Source organism: Theropithecus gelada, chromosome 17 (genome assembly GCF_003255815.1).
Source record: "Theropithecus gelada isolate Dixy chromosome 17, Tgel_1.0, whole genome shotgun sequence".
Taxonomy (NCBI): domain Eukaryota; kingdom Metazoa; phylum Chordata; class Mammalia; order Primates; family Cercopithecidae; genus Theropithecus; species Theropithecus gelada.
This window is the reverse complement of record NC_037685.1, coordinates 39199118-39218135: the sequence shown is the minus strand read 5'-3', so window position 1 is coordinate 39218135 and position 19018 is coordinate 39199118. Positions and strand designations below refer to the sequence as shown.

Below are 19018 nucleotides of genomic sequence, written 5' to 3'. Positions count from 1 at the left end.
GATATTTCTTCCAGTTGGGTTCTAGTGAAAGTGTTTGATCAATAAATAGTAGTTCTAGGCAATACACCATAATTATAATTATGGAAGGGAAATCTATCTACAGACACAGCCCGTCGGTATGTAAGAGAAACCAAAAGCATCAAAACAATCTCTAGAAAAGCAAAACAAGAATTGTCAATGGGCCAAGCAAATCTGAGGAAAGCCTTTCAGATCACGCAAAAGGATAGAACAGGGTCAGAAATGTCACAGACTACAAAGAACTTTTAAAAACACAAAACAAGAGTCTTGGTCTCAGGGAGCTTCGAATTTAACAGTGGCCAGAACATAATAAAATATTATTTTTATATTTGCTGATGTCATCAGCCCGATTTCTTATTTTACATTTTCTGGTACAAAAGTGGTTTGGCTGATAAATATGAAAAAGCAAAACCATTAATCAAGGATATTTCTCATTCATTGAACTGTTTGTGAAGAAAGCATATCTTAATGCTTTAATACTTAAGAACATTAAGTGACTAAGCCAGGCACAGTGATACACGCCTGGAATCCCAGCTACTCAGGAGGCAGAGGTGGGAGTACTACTTGAGCCCGGGAGTTTGAGGCTGCAGTGAGCCAAGATCACACCACTGTACTCCAGCCTGGGCAACAGAGCAAGACCCCTTAGAACTTTCTAAGAGGATAGCAACTCAAATAAGAAACAAAATGTTTTTATAGCAACATCTGTAAATGAACTGAAAAAATTGTACAACTAGTTTTTAAAGAGTCGGGCACCTTGGCTCATGCCTGTAATCCTAGCACTTTGGGAGGCCGAGGCAGGTGGATCACCTGAGGTCAGGAGTTTGCAACCAGACTGGCCAAAACGGCGAAACCCCATCTCTACTAAAAATACAAAAAAAAAAAAATTAGTGGGGCATGCTGGCACACACCTGTAGTCCCAGCTACTAAGGAGGCTGAGGTAGGAGAATTGCTTGAACCCAGGAGGTGGAGGTTGCAGTGAGCTGAGATCGTGCCACTGCACTCCAGCCTGGGCAACAAGAGCGAAACTCATCAGAATGAATGAATGAATGAATGAATGAATGAATGAATGAATGAACGAATGAACAAACAAACGAATGAATAGTAATCTCTATACAAAAGTGGAGGTAAAAGATACAAAAAGATATAGTTTATAAAATAAAACCTTTACCAAGTAAAAGACTAGGAACAACAAGGAACTATGAATGGGAAATTATTACTGTGTCCCTATTAAAGATCAAGACTATCTCTCATATATTCCTTCAAGCATAACTGTGAGTTCAAAGAGCATTATCCCCAAGTTTATGACAAAGTTGAGTCCCAAGAACTTTAATTTTTCAAAGGTCACAGGCTGATGCTGTAATGGTTACAAGATTTAACCACAGATTGGTCAAGAGCTTTCTGAAGTTTTTTATTTTTAGATAAGAAAAACAGTGGCGAGTCCCACATAAACACTAATATCTACTCAAAGACATGATGATGTTCCACAGAGCCTGCACACATGTGAACTTGTAATAATGCGGCCCACAGCTGTAAAAAGCATAGATGCCTCCCAGTTAGACAGCAACCAGAAGTAGAACTCGGGCCGGGCACAGTGGCTCACGCCTGTAATCCCAGCACTTTGGGAGGCCGAGGCGGGCAGATCGCTTGAGGTCGGGAGTTCGAGACCAGCCTGACCAACATAAAGAAACCCTATCTCTATTAAAAATACAAAATTAGCTGAGAGTGGTGGTGCATACCCGTAATCCCAGCTACTTGGATGGCTGAACCCAGGAGGCGGAGGTTGCAGTGAGCCAAGATTGTGCCGTTGCACTCCAGCCTGGGCAAAAAGAGCGAAACTCCATCTCAGAAAAAAAAGAAGTAGAACTCGTACAAGCAAACACAACTATGACAGAACAACTACCAGTGTGAACCATTCCCACGACAAGTCTCAACTGGTTTGGAGTCAGCCCCACAAAGGCTCTGTTCCTGTTTACTCCTGGGAGACATTCATGGAAGGTCAAAAATGAAGAATCAGGTCAACACTCAGACTATTTGTGCAAAGCCACAACATAAAATTTATGTTCTAAATGCAGGAAAACGTTTGTAGAAGTCTGCTAATTTGGACCTCTACACAATTTTAACATTTGTTGTTTTTGTTAAGCATGTAACAAACTGGCTACACGCCCAGTCCAAAATTCTTTGTAAGGTATTTCCTAGCAATAAAGGTTCTGAGAAAGAACTTTAATCAATTCTATTTATAAAGACTATTTAGCCAATCACAGCCAAAAGGAGAAAGGTCAGGGTGTGCAAAATGACTCCCCAATAACATATTGCCATTGGTTCTCTCCCACAGGAATAACGATTTCCTATATTTTCCACACATAGAAAAGAAATGCCTGCAAATGGTTTGGCACATGGGAAGTGGCATTGACCCTCAGAGTCACAAGACTTGGGTCAACTCTCAGCTATGAGTCATTGAGCTAATCATTTCTCTGGGCCCCCATTTCCATCTACAGAATGCAGGTGATGACACCTCCCTGATTTCCTAGGGAGTTGTTAAAAGGATCAAATGAGTTTTTATAAATAGTAAAGTGCCAAAAAATGTAAGGTTTTACATGAAAACTAAATCCAAATATGCAGCTGTCACCTTCTTTGTTAAAACCATACCAGAACCACTTGGGAGTTACCATTAGAGAATAATATAGTCAATAAGAGTTCTGGTCTAGACTCAGATTCTGACCTGGATTCGAATCTTGACTCTGACATTTCCTAGATATATAGAAAGTTTCTTCATTTGTACACTAGGGATAATAATAGTACTTATCTAGGTCACAATGCTGCTATGAGGATTAAATGAGAATGTCTAACATGGCTAGCACAGTCTTGCATATATTATCATCAGCACACAATAACTTAGACAAAAATGGGGGGAAATGGTAGGCTTTTAGACAAACTGGTTGCATGCCTTCCAGTCATGGCAAACAGGGAAACAACTATCCTTTCTTAAGATTAGATAGCACCGGCCAGGCGCAGTGGCTCATGCCTGTAATCCCAGCACTTTGGGAGGCCAAGGCGGGTGGATCACAAGGTCAGGAGATCGAGACCATCCTGGCTAACACAGGGAAACCCCGTCTCTACTAAAAATACAAAAAAAAAAAAAAAAAATTAGCCGGGTGTGGTGGTGGGCACCTATAATCCCAGCTACTCGGGAGGCTGAGGCAGGAGAATGGCGTGAACCCAGGAGGCGGAGGTTGCAGTGAGCCGAGATCGCGCCACTGCACTCCAGCCTGGGTGACAGAGTGAGACTCTGTCTCAAAAAAATACTAAGCATGATGTGGCCTCACGTGGCGGTTAAAACTGGTAAATCCACTAGCAAATATCTTAAAGAACAATCTAAACACCAGTTCTGCCAAAACCAAAACTACTGTTAACTCACCCATAGTAGCAATCAGGTGAATAATACTAAATAACTCATTATCAGATAAATTCATTATCAGAATGCATTCTGCTTCAAAGAAGAAACTGTCCTCAAAACTGGGTTAACGGAGCTATAAAATGGTCTCACCAAGGTCAAAGTAAACATTAGTTTACGTCATCTTGCTTCATCTCTAAAATTCCAGGTGAAGGTCTTATCCACGTATTATGACACAGAGTTTGGAAGCATCTGTTGAGTATTTCATCATGCATTGTAACAGAAACCAAGGGGCCTTCTGAGCACATGCCTTTCTCTGAAGACACTTGATTTAAGTCTGGCTTTTTCCTGGAAGCACAGCTTTTCTTGCAAATAGACTATTTAGTCTTCAGGATCTCAGAGACCGTTCCAGTCTTCAGTGTCTGCCAAAAGCCAAGCTGAACACCTAATATTTGAGAGAGATGTTCAAGACTCAAGATTCTCTGGGCTCTGCCTCTGTACTAAGCTCAAGCACCAGGAAACTATACATGTCAACTCTAGAACTTCATTATCCCACCCTTGACTCTTCAGCCAGGCCATTCTTCCCCATCCGGCTGTAGCAGATGTTGTCAGAGGCCACTCAGATCCTCTCTAGCTACTGTGTTGACAACTAACGGCTCACACCCGCTCCCTCATCTTGACCATGTTCCTCAACTATACAGTTCTCCATCAAGCCTGAGAGCTACCCCCACCCTGCCTGGCCAAGGGCTAACACTGCATTCAAAAGGCCAGTCCCAGCACCTCAAGGTGGGACTTCATCAGTAGCACAACCTGTGCCCTAGAGCTGTTCCACCCAACATGGCAGCCATGAGCCACACTCAGATGTGCGCTAAGAGTAAACTACACACTGGATTTTGAAAACTTAGTGCCCAAAAGATGTAAAAGACCTCATTAGTGAATTTTTACATTTACATATTCAAATAATGCTTTGAATATTTGAATATATTAAGTAAAATATATTAATTTCCTCTTATTTTACTTTTTTTGTTTTTTTAAGAGATGGGGGTCTCACTATGTTTGCCCAGGCTGGACTGCAGTGACTAGTCACAGGCACAACTATAGCCCATGGCAGCCTCTAACTCCTAGACTCAAACGATCTTTCCACCTCAGCCTCCTGAGTAGCTAAGACTACACTTCCCTGCCACCACATCTAGCTTCGTTTTACCTTTCTTTTTTTTGAGACAGGATCTCACTGTGTTGCCCAGGCTGAAGTGTAGTGACAGGATCATAGCTCACTGCAGCCCTGAACTCCTGCATTCAAGCAATCCTCCCACCTCAGCCTCCTGAGTAGCTGGGACTACGGATGCATGCCACCATGCCCCACTAATGTTTTCATTTTCTGTAGAGATGGGGTGGCAGGGGAAGGAGGTTCTCACTATTTTCCCCAGGCTGGTCTTGAACTCTTGGTCTCAAGCGATCCTCCCACCTTGGCCTCTTCACTTTACTTTTTTTTAACATAAGTATTAGAAGATTTTTGTTTGTTTTTTGAGACGCAGTCTCACTTTGTCGCCAGGCTGGAGTGCAGTGGTGCCATCTCGGCTCACTGCAACCTCCACCTCCCAAGTTCAAACGATTCTCCTGCCTCGGCCTCCCCAGTAGCTGGGATTACAGGTGCCTGCCACTGAGAGGTGACAATGTGCTAGCAGCCCTCACTCTCAGCACCTCCTCGGCCTCTGCGTCCACTCTGGCGGAGCTTGAGGAGCCCTTCAGCCTGCCACGGCACTGTGGGAGCCCCTCTCTGGGCTGGCTGAGGCCGGAGCCGCCTCCCTCTGCTTGTGGGGAGGTGTGGAGGAAGAGGCGCTCCCAGGCCAGTGCCAGTTTCAGTAGGGCTGGAGGCAGGCTCCGCGGGCCCTGCACATGGAGTGGCCGGCCAGTGCAGCACGCCCAGGGCAGTGAGCTGCCCTGGGCTAGCAGCTGTGGAGGTTGCGCCGAATGCCCCAGCAGTGCCGGCCCACCGGCGCTGCACTCAAATTCTTGCCAGGTTTAGCTGCCTCCCCATGGCGCAGGGCTCGTGACCTGCAGCCCACCATGTCTGAGGTCCCCGCCTGCAGTGGGCTCCTGCATGGCCCGAGCCTTCCCAATGGGTGCCGGGCGGCACCCTGTTCCGTGGCACCTGGTCCCATCGACAGCCCAAGGACTGAGGACTGCAGGGGCGGCTCGGGATTGGTGGGCAGCTGCACCAGCAGCCCCAGTGCAGGATCCACTAGGTGAAGCCAGCTGGGCTCCTGAGCTGGATGGGGACTTGGAGACCTTTTATATCTAGCTGGAGGATTGTATGTGTACCAATCAGAACTCTGTATCTAGCTAATCTGGTGGGGACTTGGAGAACTTTTCCCTCTAGCTAGAGGATCCTAAATACACCAGTCAGCACTCTGTGTCTGGCTCAGGCTTTGTAAATACACAAATCAGTACTCTGTGTCTAACTCAAGGTTTGTAAATAGACCAATTGGTACTCTGTATCTAGCTAACTCTGTATCTAGCTAACCTAGTGAGGACTTGGAGAACTTTTCTGTCTAGCACTCTGTGTCTAGCTCAAGGATTGTAAACACTACAATCAGCACTCTGTGTCTAGCTCAGGGTAGGTAAATACACCAATCAGTACACTGTGTCTAACACAAAGTTTGCAAATACACCAATTGGTACTCTGTATCTAGCTGACACTGTACCTAGCTAACCTAGTGGGGACTTGGAGAACCTTTCTGTCTAGCACTCTGTGTCTAGCTCAAGGATTGTAAACACACCAATCAGCACTCTGTGTCTAGCTCAAGGATTGTAAACACACCAATCAGCACTCTGTGTCTAGCTCAAGGATTGTAAACACACCAATCAGCACTCTGTCAAAACGGACCAATCAGCTCTCTATAAAATAGACCAATCAGCTCTCTGTAAAATGGACCAATCAGCAGGATGTGGGTGGGGTCAGATAAGGGAATAAAAGCAGGCTACCTGAACCAGCAGTGGCAACCCACTCAAGTCCCCTTCCACACTGTGGAAACTTTGTTCTTTCGCTCTTTGCAATAAATCTTGCTGCTGCTCACTCTTCGGGTCCACGCTGTCTTTATTAGCTGTAACACTCACTGCCAATGTCTGCAGCTTCATTCCTGAAGCCAATGAGACCACGAACCCATCGGGAAGAACGAACAACTCCAGACGTGCTGCCTGTAAGAGCTGTAACACTCACCACGAAGGTCTGCAGCTTCACTCCTGACAGCAAGACCACGAACCCACCAAAAGAAGCTCCAGACACATCTGAACTCAGGTCTGAAGGAACAAACTCCAGACACACCATCTTTAAGAACTGTAATACTCACCATGAGGATCCGCAGCTTCATTCTCGAAGTCAGTGAGACCAAGAACCTACCAATTACGGACACACCACCACACCCGGCTAATTTTTGTATTTTTAGTAGAGACAGGGTTTCACCATGTTGGCCAGGATGGTTTCAATTTCTTGACCTTGTGATCCACCCGCCTCAGCCTCCCAAAGTGCTGGGATTACAGTCCTGAGCCACCATGCCCAGCTGAGCCACCACGCCCGGCGAAGACTTTTAATGACATTTGCAGCTCACCTTCTATTTCTATTGGGCAGCACGGATCTAGGACAGTTGTTCTCAAATTTTACCATGCATCAGAATTACCTGAAAGGCTTGTTAAAACAGATTGCTGGGCTCCATCACCAGAGATTCAGACTCTGCAGCTCTGGACTAGGGCTGGATAATTTGCATTTCTAACAAGTCCCGGATAATGCTGCTGGTTAACAATCACACTTTGAGAAATACTGCTCTAGAGCTCCCTGTAGGAACAGAATGAAGCTAGTCTCCAGCTATCAAAACGAAGATGTGTTTCAGTGTAACTACTGTCTGGCTCTTCCCTCTCAAGTCTTAACCCTCCCTATTTCTAAGATACTAAATACTCAGGAACGTGGGCAATTAAGTCTTTTTTTTTTTTTTTTTTTTTTTTTTTGAGATAGCGTTTTACTCTCGTTGCCCAGGCTGGAGTGCAATGGTGCGATTTCAGCTCACCGCAACCTCTGCCTCCCAGGTTCAAGCAATTCTCCTGTCTCAGCCTCCCGAGTAGCTGGGATTACAGGCATGTGCCACCATGCCTGGCTAATTTTGTATTTTTAGTAGAGATGGGGTTTCTCCATGTTGGTCAGGCTGGTCTCGAACTCCTGACCTCGGGTGATCCACCTGCCTTAGCTTCCCAAAGTGCTGGGATTACAGGTGTGAGCCACTGCACCCAGACCATTCTTTTATTTTTTAATTCAGATGTAATTCACATACCATAAAATTTACCCTTTTAAAAAAGTATACAACTCAGTGGTTTTTAGTATATTCACAAGGCATGGAACCATGATGGCTACTGATTCCAGGACATTTTTTATCACCCCAAAAAGACACCCCTTAACTATGCGCAGTCACTCCCATCCCCTCTCCTCCAGGCCCTGGGCAACCACTAATCTACTTTCTGTCTTCATGGATCAGTCTATTCTGGAGACTGCATAAAAACACAATCATACAATAGCGGCCTCGTGTGCCTACCTTCAAAAGTCACTCTTAATTCCTTCCTTTCCGTATTTGTACATACCTTACAGATATTGTAGGTTCAGATCCAATTAATTATTGTTCAGAACAACTGCTGCTCAAAAATGCTATCATCTGATCCTTCAGCAAATCTCATTGTTTTCCTGGTGGAGGGTCTTGCCTTGATGTTGATGGCTACTGACTGATCAGGGTGGTGGTTGCTGAAGGTTGGGATGGCTGTGGCAATTTCTTAACATAAAACAACAGTGAAGTTTGCTGCAGTGATTTCCTCTCACAAAAAATTCTCTGTCGCATGTGATGCTGTTTGATATCATTATATCCACATCAGAACTTTTTCAAAATTGGAATAAATCCAAAACCTGCTGCTGCTTTATCAACTAAGTCGATGTAATATTATAAATCCTTTTTTATCATGATGACCATGTTCACAGCATCCTCCACCACTAGTAGATTCCGTCTCAACATACCGCTTTCTTGACTGGGTGTGGTGGCTCAACACCTATAAACCCAGCGCTTTGGGAGGCCGAGGCAGGTGGATTGCTTGAGCTCAGGAGTTTGAGACAAGCCTGGGCAACATGGCAAAACCCCATTTATACAAAAAAAAATTTTTTTTAATTATATATATATATGTGTGTGTGTGTATATATATATATATATATATATATATAGCTGGGCATGGTGGCACAAGCCTGTAATCCCAGCTATTCAGGAGGCTGGTGGGAAGATTACTTGAGCCTGGGAGGTCGAGGCTGCAGTGAGCCATGACCATGCCACTGCATTCCAGCCTGGGTGACAGAGTGAGACCCTTCCTCAAAAAAAAAAAAAGAACCACTTTCTTTACTCATCTATTAAGAAGCAACTCCTCATCCCTTCAAGATCATGAGACAGCAGCAATTCTACCACATCTTCAGGCTCCACTCTAGTTCTCTTGCTATTTCCATCCCTCTACAGTTACATTCCCCACTGAAGTCCTGAACCCCTCACAGTTGGAATCGACTTCTCAAAACTCCTGTTAATGTTGATATTTTGACCCACCATGAATCATGAAGGTTCTTAATGGCATCTAGAATGGTGAATCCTTTCCAGAAAGTTTTCAATTCACTTTGCCCAGATTCATCAGAAGAATCACTCTCTACAGCAACTATATAGACTTATGAAATACTATTTATTAAATAATACAACTTGAAAGTTGAAATTCCTCCTTGATCCATGGGCTGGAGAATGTTGTATTAGCAGGCATGAAAATAACATTAATCTACTTGTACAGCTCCATTAGAGCTCTTGGGTAACGAAGTGTATTGTGTATACGCAGCAATATTTTGAAAGGAATCTTTCTGTCCTGAGCAGTAGGTTTCAACAGTGGGCTTAAAATATTCAGTAAACTATGCTGTAAACAGATGTGCTGTCATCCAGGCTTTACTGTTCCATTTCTAGAGCACAGGCAGACTCAACTTTGAATAATTCTTAAGGGTCCTAGGATTTTCAAAATGGTAAATGAGCACTGGCTTCCACTTAAAGTTACCAGCTGCATTAGCCCCTAACAAGAGTTGGCCTGTCCTTCGAAGCTTGCTTCTTTTTTTTTTTTTTTTTTAGGGATAGGGGTCTTGCTATGTTGCCCAGGCTGGACACCAACTCCTGGCCTCAAGCAATCCTCCCACCTCAGCCTCTGGAGCCAGTGCCTGGTTTCTAAGCCTCAAAGGACAGCCAGGTGTGATAGTGAGCACCCCAGGTGCTGTCCTTTGAGGCTCTGAAGCTAGGCACTGACTTCTCTCCAGTTCTCAAAGTGCTAAATGACATATTCTTCCAATAGAAGGCTATTTCATCTACAATGAAAATCTGCTGTTTGGTGTAGCCAACTTCATGAATGATCTTTGTGAGATCTTCTGGATAATGCTGCAGCTTCTACATCAGCACTTGTTGCTTCCACATTTATGTTATGGAGATCGCTTTTTTTTTTTTTTTTTTTTTAGACAGAGTCTCTCTGTCGCCAGGCCAGAGTGCACTGGCACGATCTTGGCTCACTGCAACCTCCACCTCCTGGGTTAAAGCGATTCTCCTGCCTCAGCCTCCCAAGTAGCTGGGACTATAGGCACGCGCTACCACACCCGGCTAATTTTAGTATTTTTAGTAGAGACAGGGTTTCACCATGTTAGCCAGAATGGTCTCAATCTCTTGATCTTGTGATCCGCTCGCCTCGGCCTCCCAAAGTGCTGGGATTACAGGTGTGAGCCACTGCACTCGGCCTCACTTCTTTTCTTAAACCCCATGAACCAACCTCTGTTTGCTTCCACCTTTTCTTCTGCAGCATCCTCACCTCTCTCAGCCTTCGTAGAATTGAAGAGAGGGCCTTGCACTGGATTAGGCTATGACTTAAGGAAATGTGGCTGGTTTGATCTTCCATCCAAACCACTAAAGCTTTCGCCATATCAGCAATAAAGCTGTTTCACTTTTTTTAATCAGTTGTGTGCTCACTGGAGTAGCATTTTTAAATTCCTTCCAGAACTTTTCTTTTGCATTCACAATTTGGCACAAGAGGCCCAGCTTTCAGTCTATCTTGGCTTTTGACAAGCCTTCCTCCCTAAATGAGTTCTAGTTTTTTATTTAAAATGACAGACATGTGACTCTTCCTTTCACTAGAACGCTTAGAGGGTTATTAATTGGCCTACTTTCAATATTGTTGTGTCTCAGAGAATAGGGAGGCCTGAGGAGAGGGATAGACATGGGGGAATACCTGGTTGGAGAAGTCAAAACACACACAACATTTATCAATTATGTTTCTCTGCTTATATGGGCGTGGTTCACGGCACCCCAAAATATTTACAATAAGAATATTGAAGATCACTGATCACAGATCACCATAACAGACATAGTAATAATGAAAAAGTTTAAATTATTGTAAGAATTATCAAAATGTTTCACAGAGACACAAAGTAAGTCTGTGCTATTGGAAAGATGAGACCAATACAGCTGCTCAAAGCAGGGTTGCCACAAACCTTCAATCTGTAAAAACAACAACAACAACAAAAACAGTATCTGCAGGGCTAATAAAGCCAAGATATAGGTATGTCTGTATCTGCCTTCAAACCCCACAGCAAGATACTGGCTTTAGCTCCAAAATATATTCCAAGTCTGACCAGTTCTCACCAACTCCAGTGCTACCACCCTAGCGCGTTACCATCATCTCTAGCTTGGTCTTCTACAACAGCTTCCTGACTGGTCTCTCTGTTTCCACTCTTCCCACCCAAGTCCCCAACCCTACTCCCACCCCTACTAAGACATTCGCCACACAGTAGTCACAATCGTCTTTTCCAAACACAAGTTCAATGTGCTTAAATGCCTCCAATTGGACTCTCATTATTAAATTCCAAATACAAGCCCCTAATGACTCTGTCCTGCCTACCTACTCCTCCTCCCTCATCTCCTAAGATCATCCCCTCATTCAGTTCACTCCAACCACAGCAGCCACATTCATCCCTTAATTATGCCAAATGCAATTTCCCCTCAGAGTTTTTGCCCTGGCATTCCTTGGTCTGCAATGCTAGGCCCCCATATAGTCACATGGCTGGCTGGCTCAGTTTCCTGTCCAAATGCCACATGCTCTGAAATGTCCCCTATGGTCTCATTAGGTAACATCCCCAACTCAGCACCACTACCACTCTCTATCCCATTAACTTATCTTTTTACTTCAAGATCACTTCTCACTCTCTGAACTTTTCTATTTATATGAGCACAGTCTCCTTACTCAAATGTAACCACAATGGGAGCAGAAACATTCACGATTATGTTCCCAGCTCTAAGTAGTGTCTGACACATACGATGTGTAAGTGGATTGAATGGTAGCCCCTAAAATGATGTGTCCATGTCCTGGAACCTGTGATAAAGGGTCTTTGCCAATACAACAAAGTGAAGGACCTCGAGATGAAATCATCCTAGATCTTGTCATGGCCCTAAATCCAATAAAAAGTGTCTTTATAAAAGAATGAGAGGGAAAGATGCACAAGGAGGAGGAAGAGAAGGTAGCCATATGAAGACAGAGGCAGAGACTGGAGTGATGCGGCCACAAGCCAAGGAATGAATGCAGCCACCAAAAGCTCAAAGAGGCAAGAAAGGATTCTCCCCTAGAGCCTTCAGAGGAAGCATGGCCCTGCTCATGCCTTGATTTCAGACTTCAGGCCTTCAGAACTGTGGGAGAATGAATTTGTTGTTTTAAGCCACGAGGTCCATGGTCATTTGTACAGCGGCTCTAGGAAACCAAGGGTTTCTTGAATAAAGAATACCAAAGAGGGCGAGCACAGTGGCTCACGTCTGTAATCCCAGCACTTTGGGAGGCCAAGGCCGGAAGATCAGTTGAGGTCAAGAGTTCAAGACCAGCCAGGCCAACATGATGAAACCCCATCTCTACTAAAAATACGACAATTAGATGGGCATGGTAGCACATGCCTGTAATCCCAGCTACTTTAGGAGGCTGAGGCAGGAGAATCACTTGAACCCGGGAGTCGGAGGTTGCCATGAGCCGCGATCACACCACTGCACTCCAGCCTGGGCAACATGAGACTCCATCTCAAAAACAAACAAACATAGAATATCAAAGCAAGTATGCCACATGGATGCTGTATTAGGTTTTGTGAATGAAATCACAAATCTGTATCTTCCAACATTTTTAAAATTCACTTTTATTTTGATCTTATTAGGTTGATCCCATCAGTTTGTGAGGTTTTTTCTAACAAAAATGTCAATAGTCATTTAAAATAAAGAAACTAATTTTTGAAAGTTATGCAATATGCTTATCTTTCAAAAAATATAATTTTGCTTCAACTATTTAAGAGTATTGTCAAAATAAAAGCAGTATATTTGTATAACACTTCATCATGGTACTAAAATTATTCTCATTAAAGATCAAAGATCTTACCAAATTCTTTCACCAATTTTTTTTTTTTTTTTTGAGACGGAGACTCGCTGTCACCCAGGCTGGAGTGCAGTGGCACGATCTCAGCTCACTGCAACCTCCGCCTCCCGGGTTCATGTCATTCTTCTGCCTCAGCCTCCTGAGTAGCTGGAACTACAGGCGCCCGCCACCACGCCTGGTTAATTTTTTTTGTATTTTTAGTAGAGACAGGGTTTCACCGTGTTAGCCAGGATGGTCTCAATCTCCTGACCTCGTGATCCGCCCACCTCGGCCTCCCAAAGTGCTGGGATTACAGGCAACAGCCACAACACCCGGCCCCCTTTTTTTCTTTTCTTCTCTCTTTTTTTTCTTTTTGAGACAGAGCTTTGCTCTTGTTGCCCAGGTTGCAGTGCAGTGGTGCAATCTCGGTTCACTGCAACTACCACATCCCGGGTTCAAGCGATTCTCCTGCCTCAGCCTCCCAAGTAGCTGGGATTACAGGCATGCACCACTATGCCCAGCTAATTTTGTATTTTTAGTAGAGACGGGATTTCTCCATGTTGGTCAGGCTGGCCTCAAACTCCCGACTTCAGGTGATCTGCCCACCTCGGCCTCCCAAAGTGCTGGGATTACAGGCATGAGCCACCATGCCCTTTTTTTTGGGGGGGGTGGGGGGAACAGGGTCTTGCTATGTCACCCAGGCTGTAGTATCTTGGTGTGATCACAGCTCACTGCAGCCTTGACCTCCTGGGCTCAATTGATCCTCCCTCCTCAGCCTCCAAAGTACCTAGAACTACAGGCACGTGCCACCACGGCCAGCTAATTTTTATTTTATTTCATTTTGTAGAGATGTGGGAGTGGGTATCACTATGATGACTAGGCTGGTCTCAAACTCCTGAGCTCAAGTAATCCTTCCACTTCGGCTTCCCAAAGGATTGGGATTGCAGGCGTGGAGCTACCACACCTGGTCTCACCAATCTTTTATTCCTTAGCCTCTCTGCACCTGGAACGCAGTTAGGGACTATGTTTTAATTTTTTTCTCTCCTCTGTACATGCCATAGTACCTGGAACTTAGAAAATGCTCCACAAACACTTTTTGAGTAAAGAGCTAGATCTCTAGACAAGTGAATGAATGAATGCTAACTACTTCTTGAAATTTCTTTCCTAGGTTTGATAACACTACACTACATTGGCTCCTCTCAAACCATACCTCTAACTCCTCTAGTCTCTTCTTCCTTCTTCCAAATCCTAATTTAGGGTTGTAAGACGAAGCATTTATTCAATTAAATATTAACTGCCTCACTACATCCTTCAGGGTTCACAGATTCTAACTCTAACTTTAGCCTCGTATCCCTGGCTGTAAAGCCAGCCACTGATACCCTCTGTCTTCCCAGCACCTCAGCATGGCTCCTGTGGGCATCTAACTCCAGATATCTACAATGAAACACTATGTTTCCAGCCCCACCGAAAAGATGTTTCTTCCCAAATTCCTTTTTCATCCTGGTTCTCCCACCTACATTTTTTAAAGTTTGGAATCATTTACACAAATCCTTTTCCCTCACTCTTCATCAAAAATGTCACCATCTTTTCCTCTTATTTAGGAAAGGACTAGAGCAGTTTTTACCTCTGTTCTGAACCTCTCAGGAACAGAATAAAATCCAAATGGTAGATATATAAATACATACATGTCTATAAACATTTTTTTACACCAGAAACTAGTCTCTGTAATAATCTCAGAAACTTGTTTTCCCAAATGATTTGTTAGAAATTTAGCAGCATGTTGGAAAGAGTAACCTCCAGGCAATTCTAAAGCATTCAGATAAGCTTAAACATTCTTTTCCATATTTACTGATTACAAAAGAAAATAATGGATTTCAAGTAACATAGGGCTTAAACATTCAAATTTCATGAATGTATCACACAATGAGACTATGATTCAAATGAGACAATTTGTAACTAGAAAAGCAAGCCGATGTGGGTGGATTGCTTGAGTTCAGGAGTTTGAGACCAGCCTGGGCAACACAGCAAAACCCCATCTCTACAAAAAATTAAAATTAAAATTTAAAAATAGCCAGGTGTGGTCGTAGGTGCCTGTGGTCCCACCTACTTGGGAGGCTGAGATGGGAGGATGGCTTGAGCCCAGGAGGCAGAGGCTGCACTAGGCCAAGATCATGCCACTGCACTCCAGCCTGGTCAACAGAGCCAGACCCCGTCTGAAAAAAAAAAAAAAAAAAAAGGAAGAAAGAAAAGAAAGCCTTTGGAATCATATTATCTAAGGTTCAAATTCTACTTCAGCCAATTGTGCTTTTAAGCAATGACTTAACCGCCCTGAGCTGTGTTTCCTCTACTATAAAATTGGGATTTTTGACCTAGTTGTTACAAGGATAAAAGATATTATATGAACAAATCACAGAGTCGGGCTTGGTGGCTCATGCCTGTAATTCCCAGCACTTTGGGAGGCCAAAGCAGGCGGATCATGAGGTCAAAAGATCGAGGTGGCCAACATGGTGAAACCCCCTCTCTACTAAAATACAAAAATTTTAGCCAGGGGTGGTGGCACACACCTGTAGTCCCAGCTACTTGGGAGGCTGAGGCAAGGGAATCACTCGAACCCAGGAGGTGGAGGTTGCAGTGAGCCGAGATCGCACCACTGCACTCCAGCCTGGTAACAGAGCAAGACTCCATCTCAGAAAAAAAGAAAAGCAAAGGAAACTCACGCAAGGCATATAAGAGTTCAATAAAAACTATAGCAATTACCGTAAAACCAACATCCTAGAGCCACTGAAAACATTTACGCAGAAGAAAAAACCAGGCATTAAAATAGAATGTGTTTAAAAAGCTGATACACAAAACAAATAAGACTAAAAGGTGAACTCCATATATACCCTAAAAATAAATAAACTCTGTTGACTGGCTAAAAGAATGGTCAGAATTCTCTAGACTAGAACCTAGAGTTAGCTGGCTGCTTTCCAACCAACCAAAAGGTTTGCAGAGGTAGAGGGAGGGATGGGAGGGGTTAAAATCTTCAAAAGATTCAGCTTCAAACAGACTCAGTACAGCATATTTCAAGTTCATAGAAGAGAAGCACGGAGAGAAGCTAAGCAGCAGCTCAAGTTCCCCTAGAGTGATAGTGAACTTCAGAGATGCTTCCCACCCCAAGGAGGGATTCTTTACTGGCACAAACATAATGCTACTCTATTGTTACACATTCAGCACCCATTGTGTCAAACATTGTACTAAGAACACAGAAATAGACAAGATGCAGTCTCTGCCAACACATTAAAAGGAAAAAACCAGGTAAGAAACATCAAAGCTTATGTATTACACAGTGAGTGTATAACAAGTGTACAACAGTAAGTACAGTAACAGCCTTCCTCTCAGCCTCTCCAATCTAAAATGTCAGTGTCATCCCTCCCACCTCCAACATCAATGTCTTCCCACTGCTCTAAGACAAACAGCAAACCTCATAATATGATCTGTAAGAGTCAGCATGGTCTGACTCCTGCCAACTTCTCCAGCACCATCTACTCTCTGCATCAGAGTCTCTGTAGGCTTTTTTCAGTTCTTCTAACCTGTCATTCCCTCTGGCCGCAGGACCTTTGCACACACTGTTCTCTCACATTCATCTCCTCCGTTTGTTAGAGAAGGTCACTTTATCCTTCAAAACTTGTCTCAATTTTCAATTCCAAAGGAAAACACTCCCTTACTATAGGTAGTATAGTATGATTAAGAGCACAGGTTCCGGACTTCTAAATCCTGTTTGCCACTTATTGGCACTATAGCTTCGAGCGAGTCACATTAACACTTAGTGCCTCACTTTCATCTTCTGTAAATGGGGGACATATGACTGTTGTGAGATTGAATAAATTAGTTTAAGCAAAGCAACAGAACAGTATCCAGGACACAGAACTCAAAATCTTGGTTTGGTCAAATCCCTCTATTTTATTTTCTTACAGCACCAGGGCATCTCCCCTAATACCATTTTACACTTATTACACTCTCCCTACTAGAGTAAAATTTCTAAGAAAGCAGAAACCATATTCATTCCCCAGAAGTGGAAGACAGGAGATATTCAGTAAACATTTGTTGAAAAAAATAGCTACAAGGACAAAGCTGATGCCCAAGAGACCTGTCCAGTATACAAAGCCTCATGTACCTGACTCCAAAGCCCACACTTTCTACCATACTAAGTAAGCTGCCTCCTATGTAAATACATAAGTCTTACAGCCGCAATTGAAGTGGCCAACAAAGATGAACAGAATGATAAAGATTAAAGAACACTAAACTGTATGGGAACACAGAGATCAGTGAAAGTCCGCACGCTGAATACAAAACAAACATAGGCGCCACTCACTTCCATGTCGATAAGCTCTGGCTCTCATACTGCCCACCCAGGGCTCGGTTCCCTCCTCTTTAAAGAGTAGGATGGGGCAGGTTCTCTAAAGTGTCTTCAAAGTCTAAACTTCAATGACTATAAATCAAGTTATGTGGCAATGTTTTAATAATTATTTTTTAAAAGGAAGTTTAACAAGCACACTGAACCAGCTGACAGATGGTTTTCAGGGGACCTTCGTTGTAAAGAATGTGTTCAAGTGCCTCAACAAACCTTATAAAGTAGGTTAAGTGGTCTGTGCCCCAGAATTAACGACAGACTCGATTTTGACGGGAGAAAGAGTTCAGAAGCACACACAAGCACTCCAACCTGTGAGTCAATCTGCCATCATGACAGCCTAGGTATACAGAACAGTCATGAAATGTGTTTAGAACAGTGCCAAAATAAGGCTCACCACTACATCGAAAAGGAAAGTTCACGAGATGCATTTGGTACACAGTAGACTGGGGTGTCATACAATTAAAACAGGCTTTCAAATGCAACGTAAAATCTATTAGCAGTCCTGATATGGTGTAGTACTTCAAAAGATAAGATCAACTCACAACCTTAACTCTACCTGAACAACAGTTCAGTGTCCCTTCAAATATGCTGGAAAGAGGTCAGAGAACACGGAAACTATAACGACACCTAAAAACACACCCTGGAAAGCTTAAGACAAAGCCACTGCCGCGGAGCCCTGGAAGCGGCCCTCGGGCAGGCAAGAATATGCCTGCCCAAAGCCATCAGCCGCCTCGGAGGGCGTGCGGGCGCCCAACTGCCTCCGCCCTAGGCCTCTCTGCTCCGCAGGATCCCCGAGAGGAACAGCTGCAACGAGGGATGCCTCCTGAGCCCGCTGCCACGCGAACTGCGGGTGGGAGGAGAGAGAGGGGTGTAGCTGAGACGGAACCGGGGCGCGGGGCAGCCGGACCCAGCCAGCGCTCTCCTGGCGCCACCCACCCAGAGGCGGCACGGCTGGAAGCCCGGTGAAGCTCGGACCCGCGAGGGCCCCGTCGCTCCTCACCTTCAGGGTCCGCAGTGCCGCGCTCAACATCAGCTGCTGCGGCGGCCACCGCCCACGCCGTCCGGCAGCGACCAGCGCTGCTGTCCCGACCCACAGCCCCGCCATTGTTGTCCCCGCAGACCGCCCCTCCGTTGACCTCTCACCCAGCCGGAGAGGGGCGGAGAAGGGGAGCGCCCGGGCTTTGACAAATCACGAGCCAGAAATCCGATGCCCCACCCCCTAACTTGCGGGAAAGGGAGCGTGAGTGGTCGGCCAGATCCGCCGGATCCGGCAGCCTGGAGACGCGCTAGGACCCGGAAGGCTAGTGGGCTGGCGGCGCGTCAGGTCCCTAGCTGAGCTGGGGGCCACTGGCCAGAGCCGACCCCAGGAGTGAGAGAGGCAGGGACACGCGTGAGTTCCGGCGACCTGCAGCGGGCAAACCCCGTACCTTCCCAGCATCCGCTCAGCAACCCACGTGCATCCAGGCCGGTTAATGTCAGTGAGTCACCTCCGCGCCTTGGCCATCCTGGGGTCCCGAGAATCCGAAGTTCCAGACAAATGCCCAAACTACATTCCTGCCTATTTGAAAGCGTAAATTGCAAAGCACAAATCCAGGTAAGGTTTTGAACGACTGTGATAACACATGAAAAGTTCTAGGTCTGGAAATCAGAGATCCGAGCTCAAGTCATACTCTGCCACTTAGTATCTGCGCGTGAAAGAAATTAGGCGCAACTAGAGTCAGGCTTTGTTGCTTGCAATCAGAAACCCT

The 19018-nt window shown here is 44.8% G+C and overlaps 1 protein-coding gene across 12 annotated transcripts in view; it reads right to left on the bottom strand.

Moving 5' to 3' along the window:
• The window catches only part of PCCA (propionyl-CoA carboxylase subunit alpha), a 436358-nt gene extending 417876 nt beyond the window's left edge, over positions 1-18482 (bottom strand). For all 12 annotated transcript variants that reach the window (XM_025364068.1, XM_025364063.1, XM_025364064.1 and 9 more), the window contains exon 1: positions 18271-18482. In XM_025364068.1, the coding sequence (XP_025219853.1) occupies positions 18271-18375 (105 nt within the window). In that variant the 5' untranslated portion in view covers positions 18376-18482. The remainder of the gene's footprint in view (positions 1-18270) is intronic.
• Between the last annotated feature and the right edge of the window lie 536 nt (positions 18483-19018).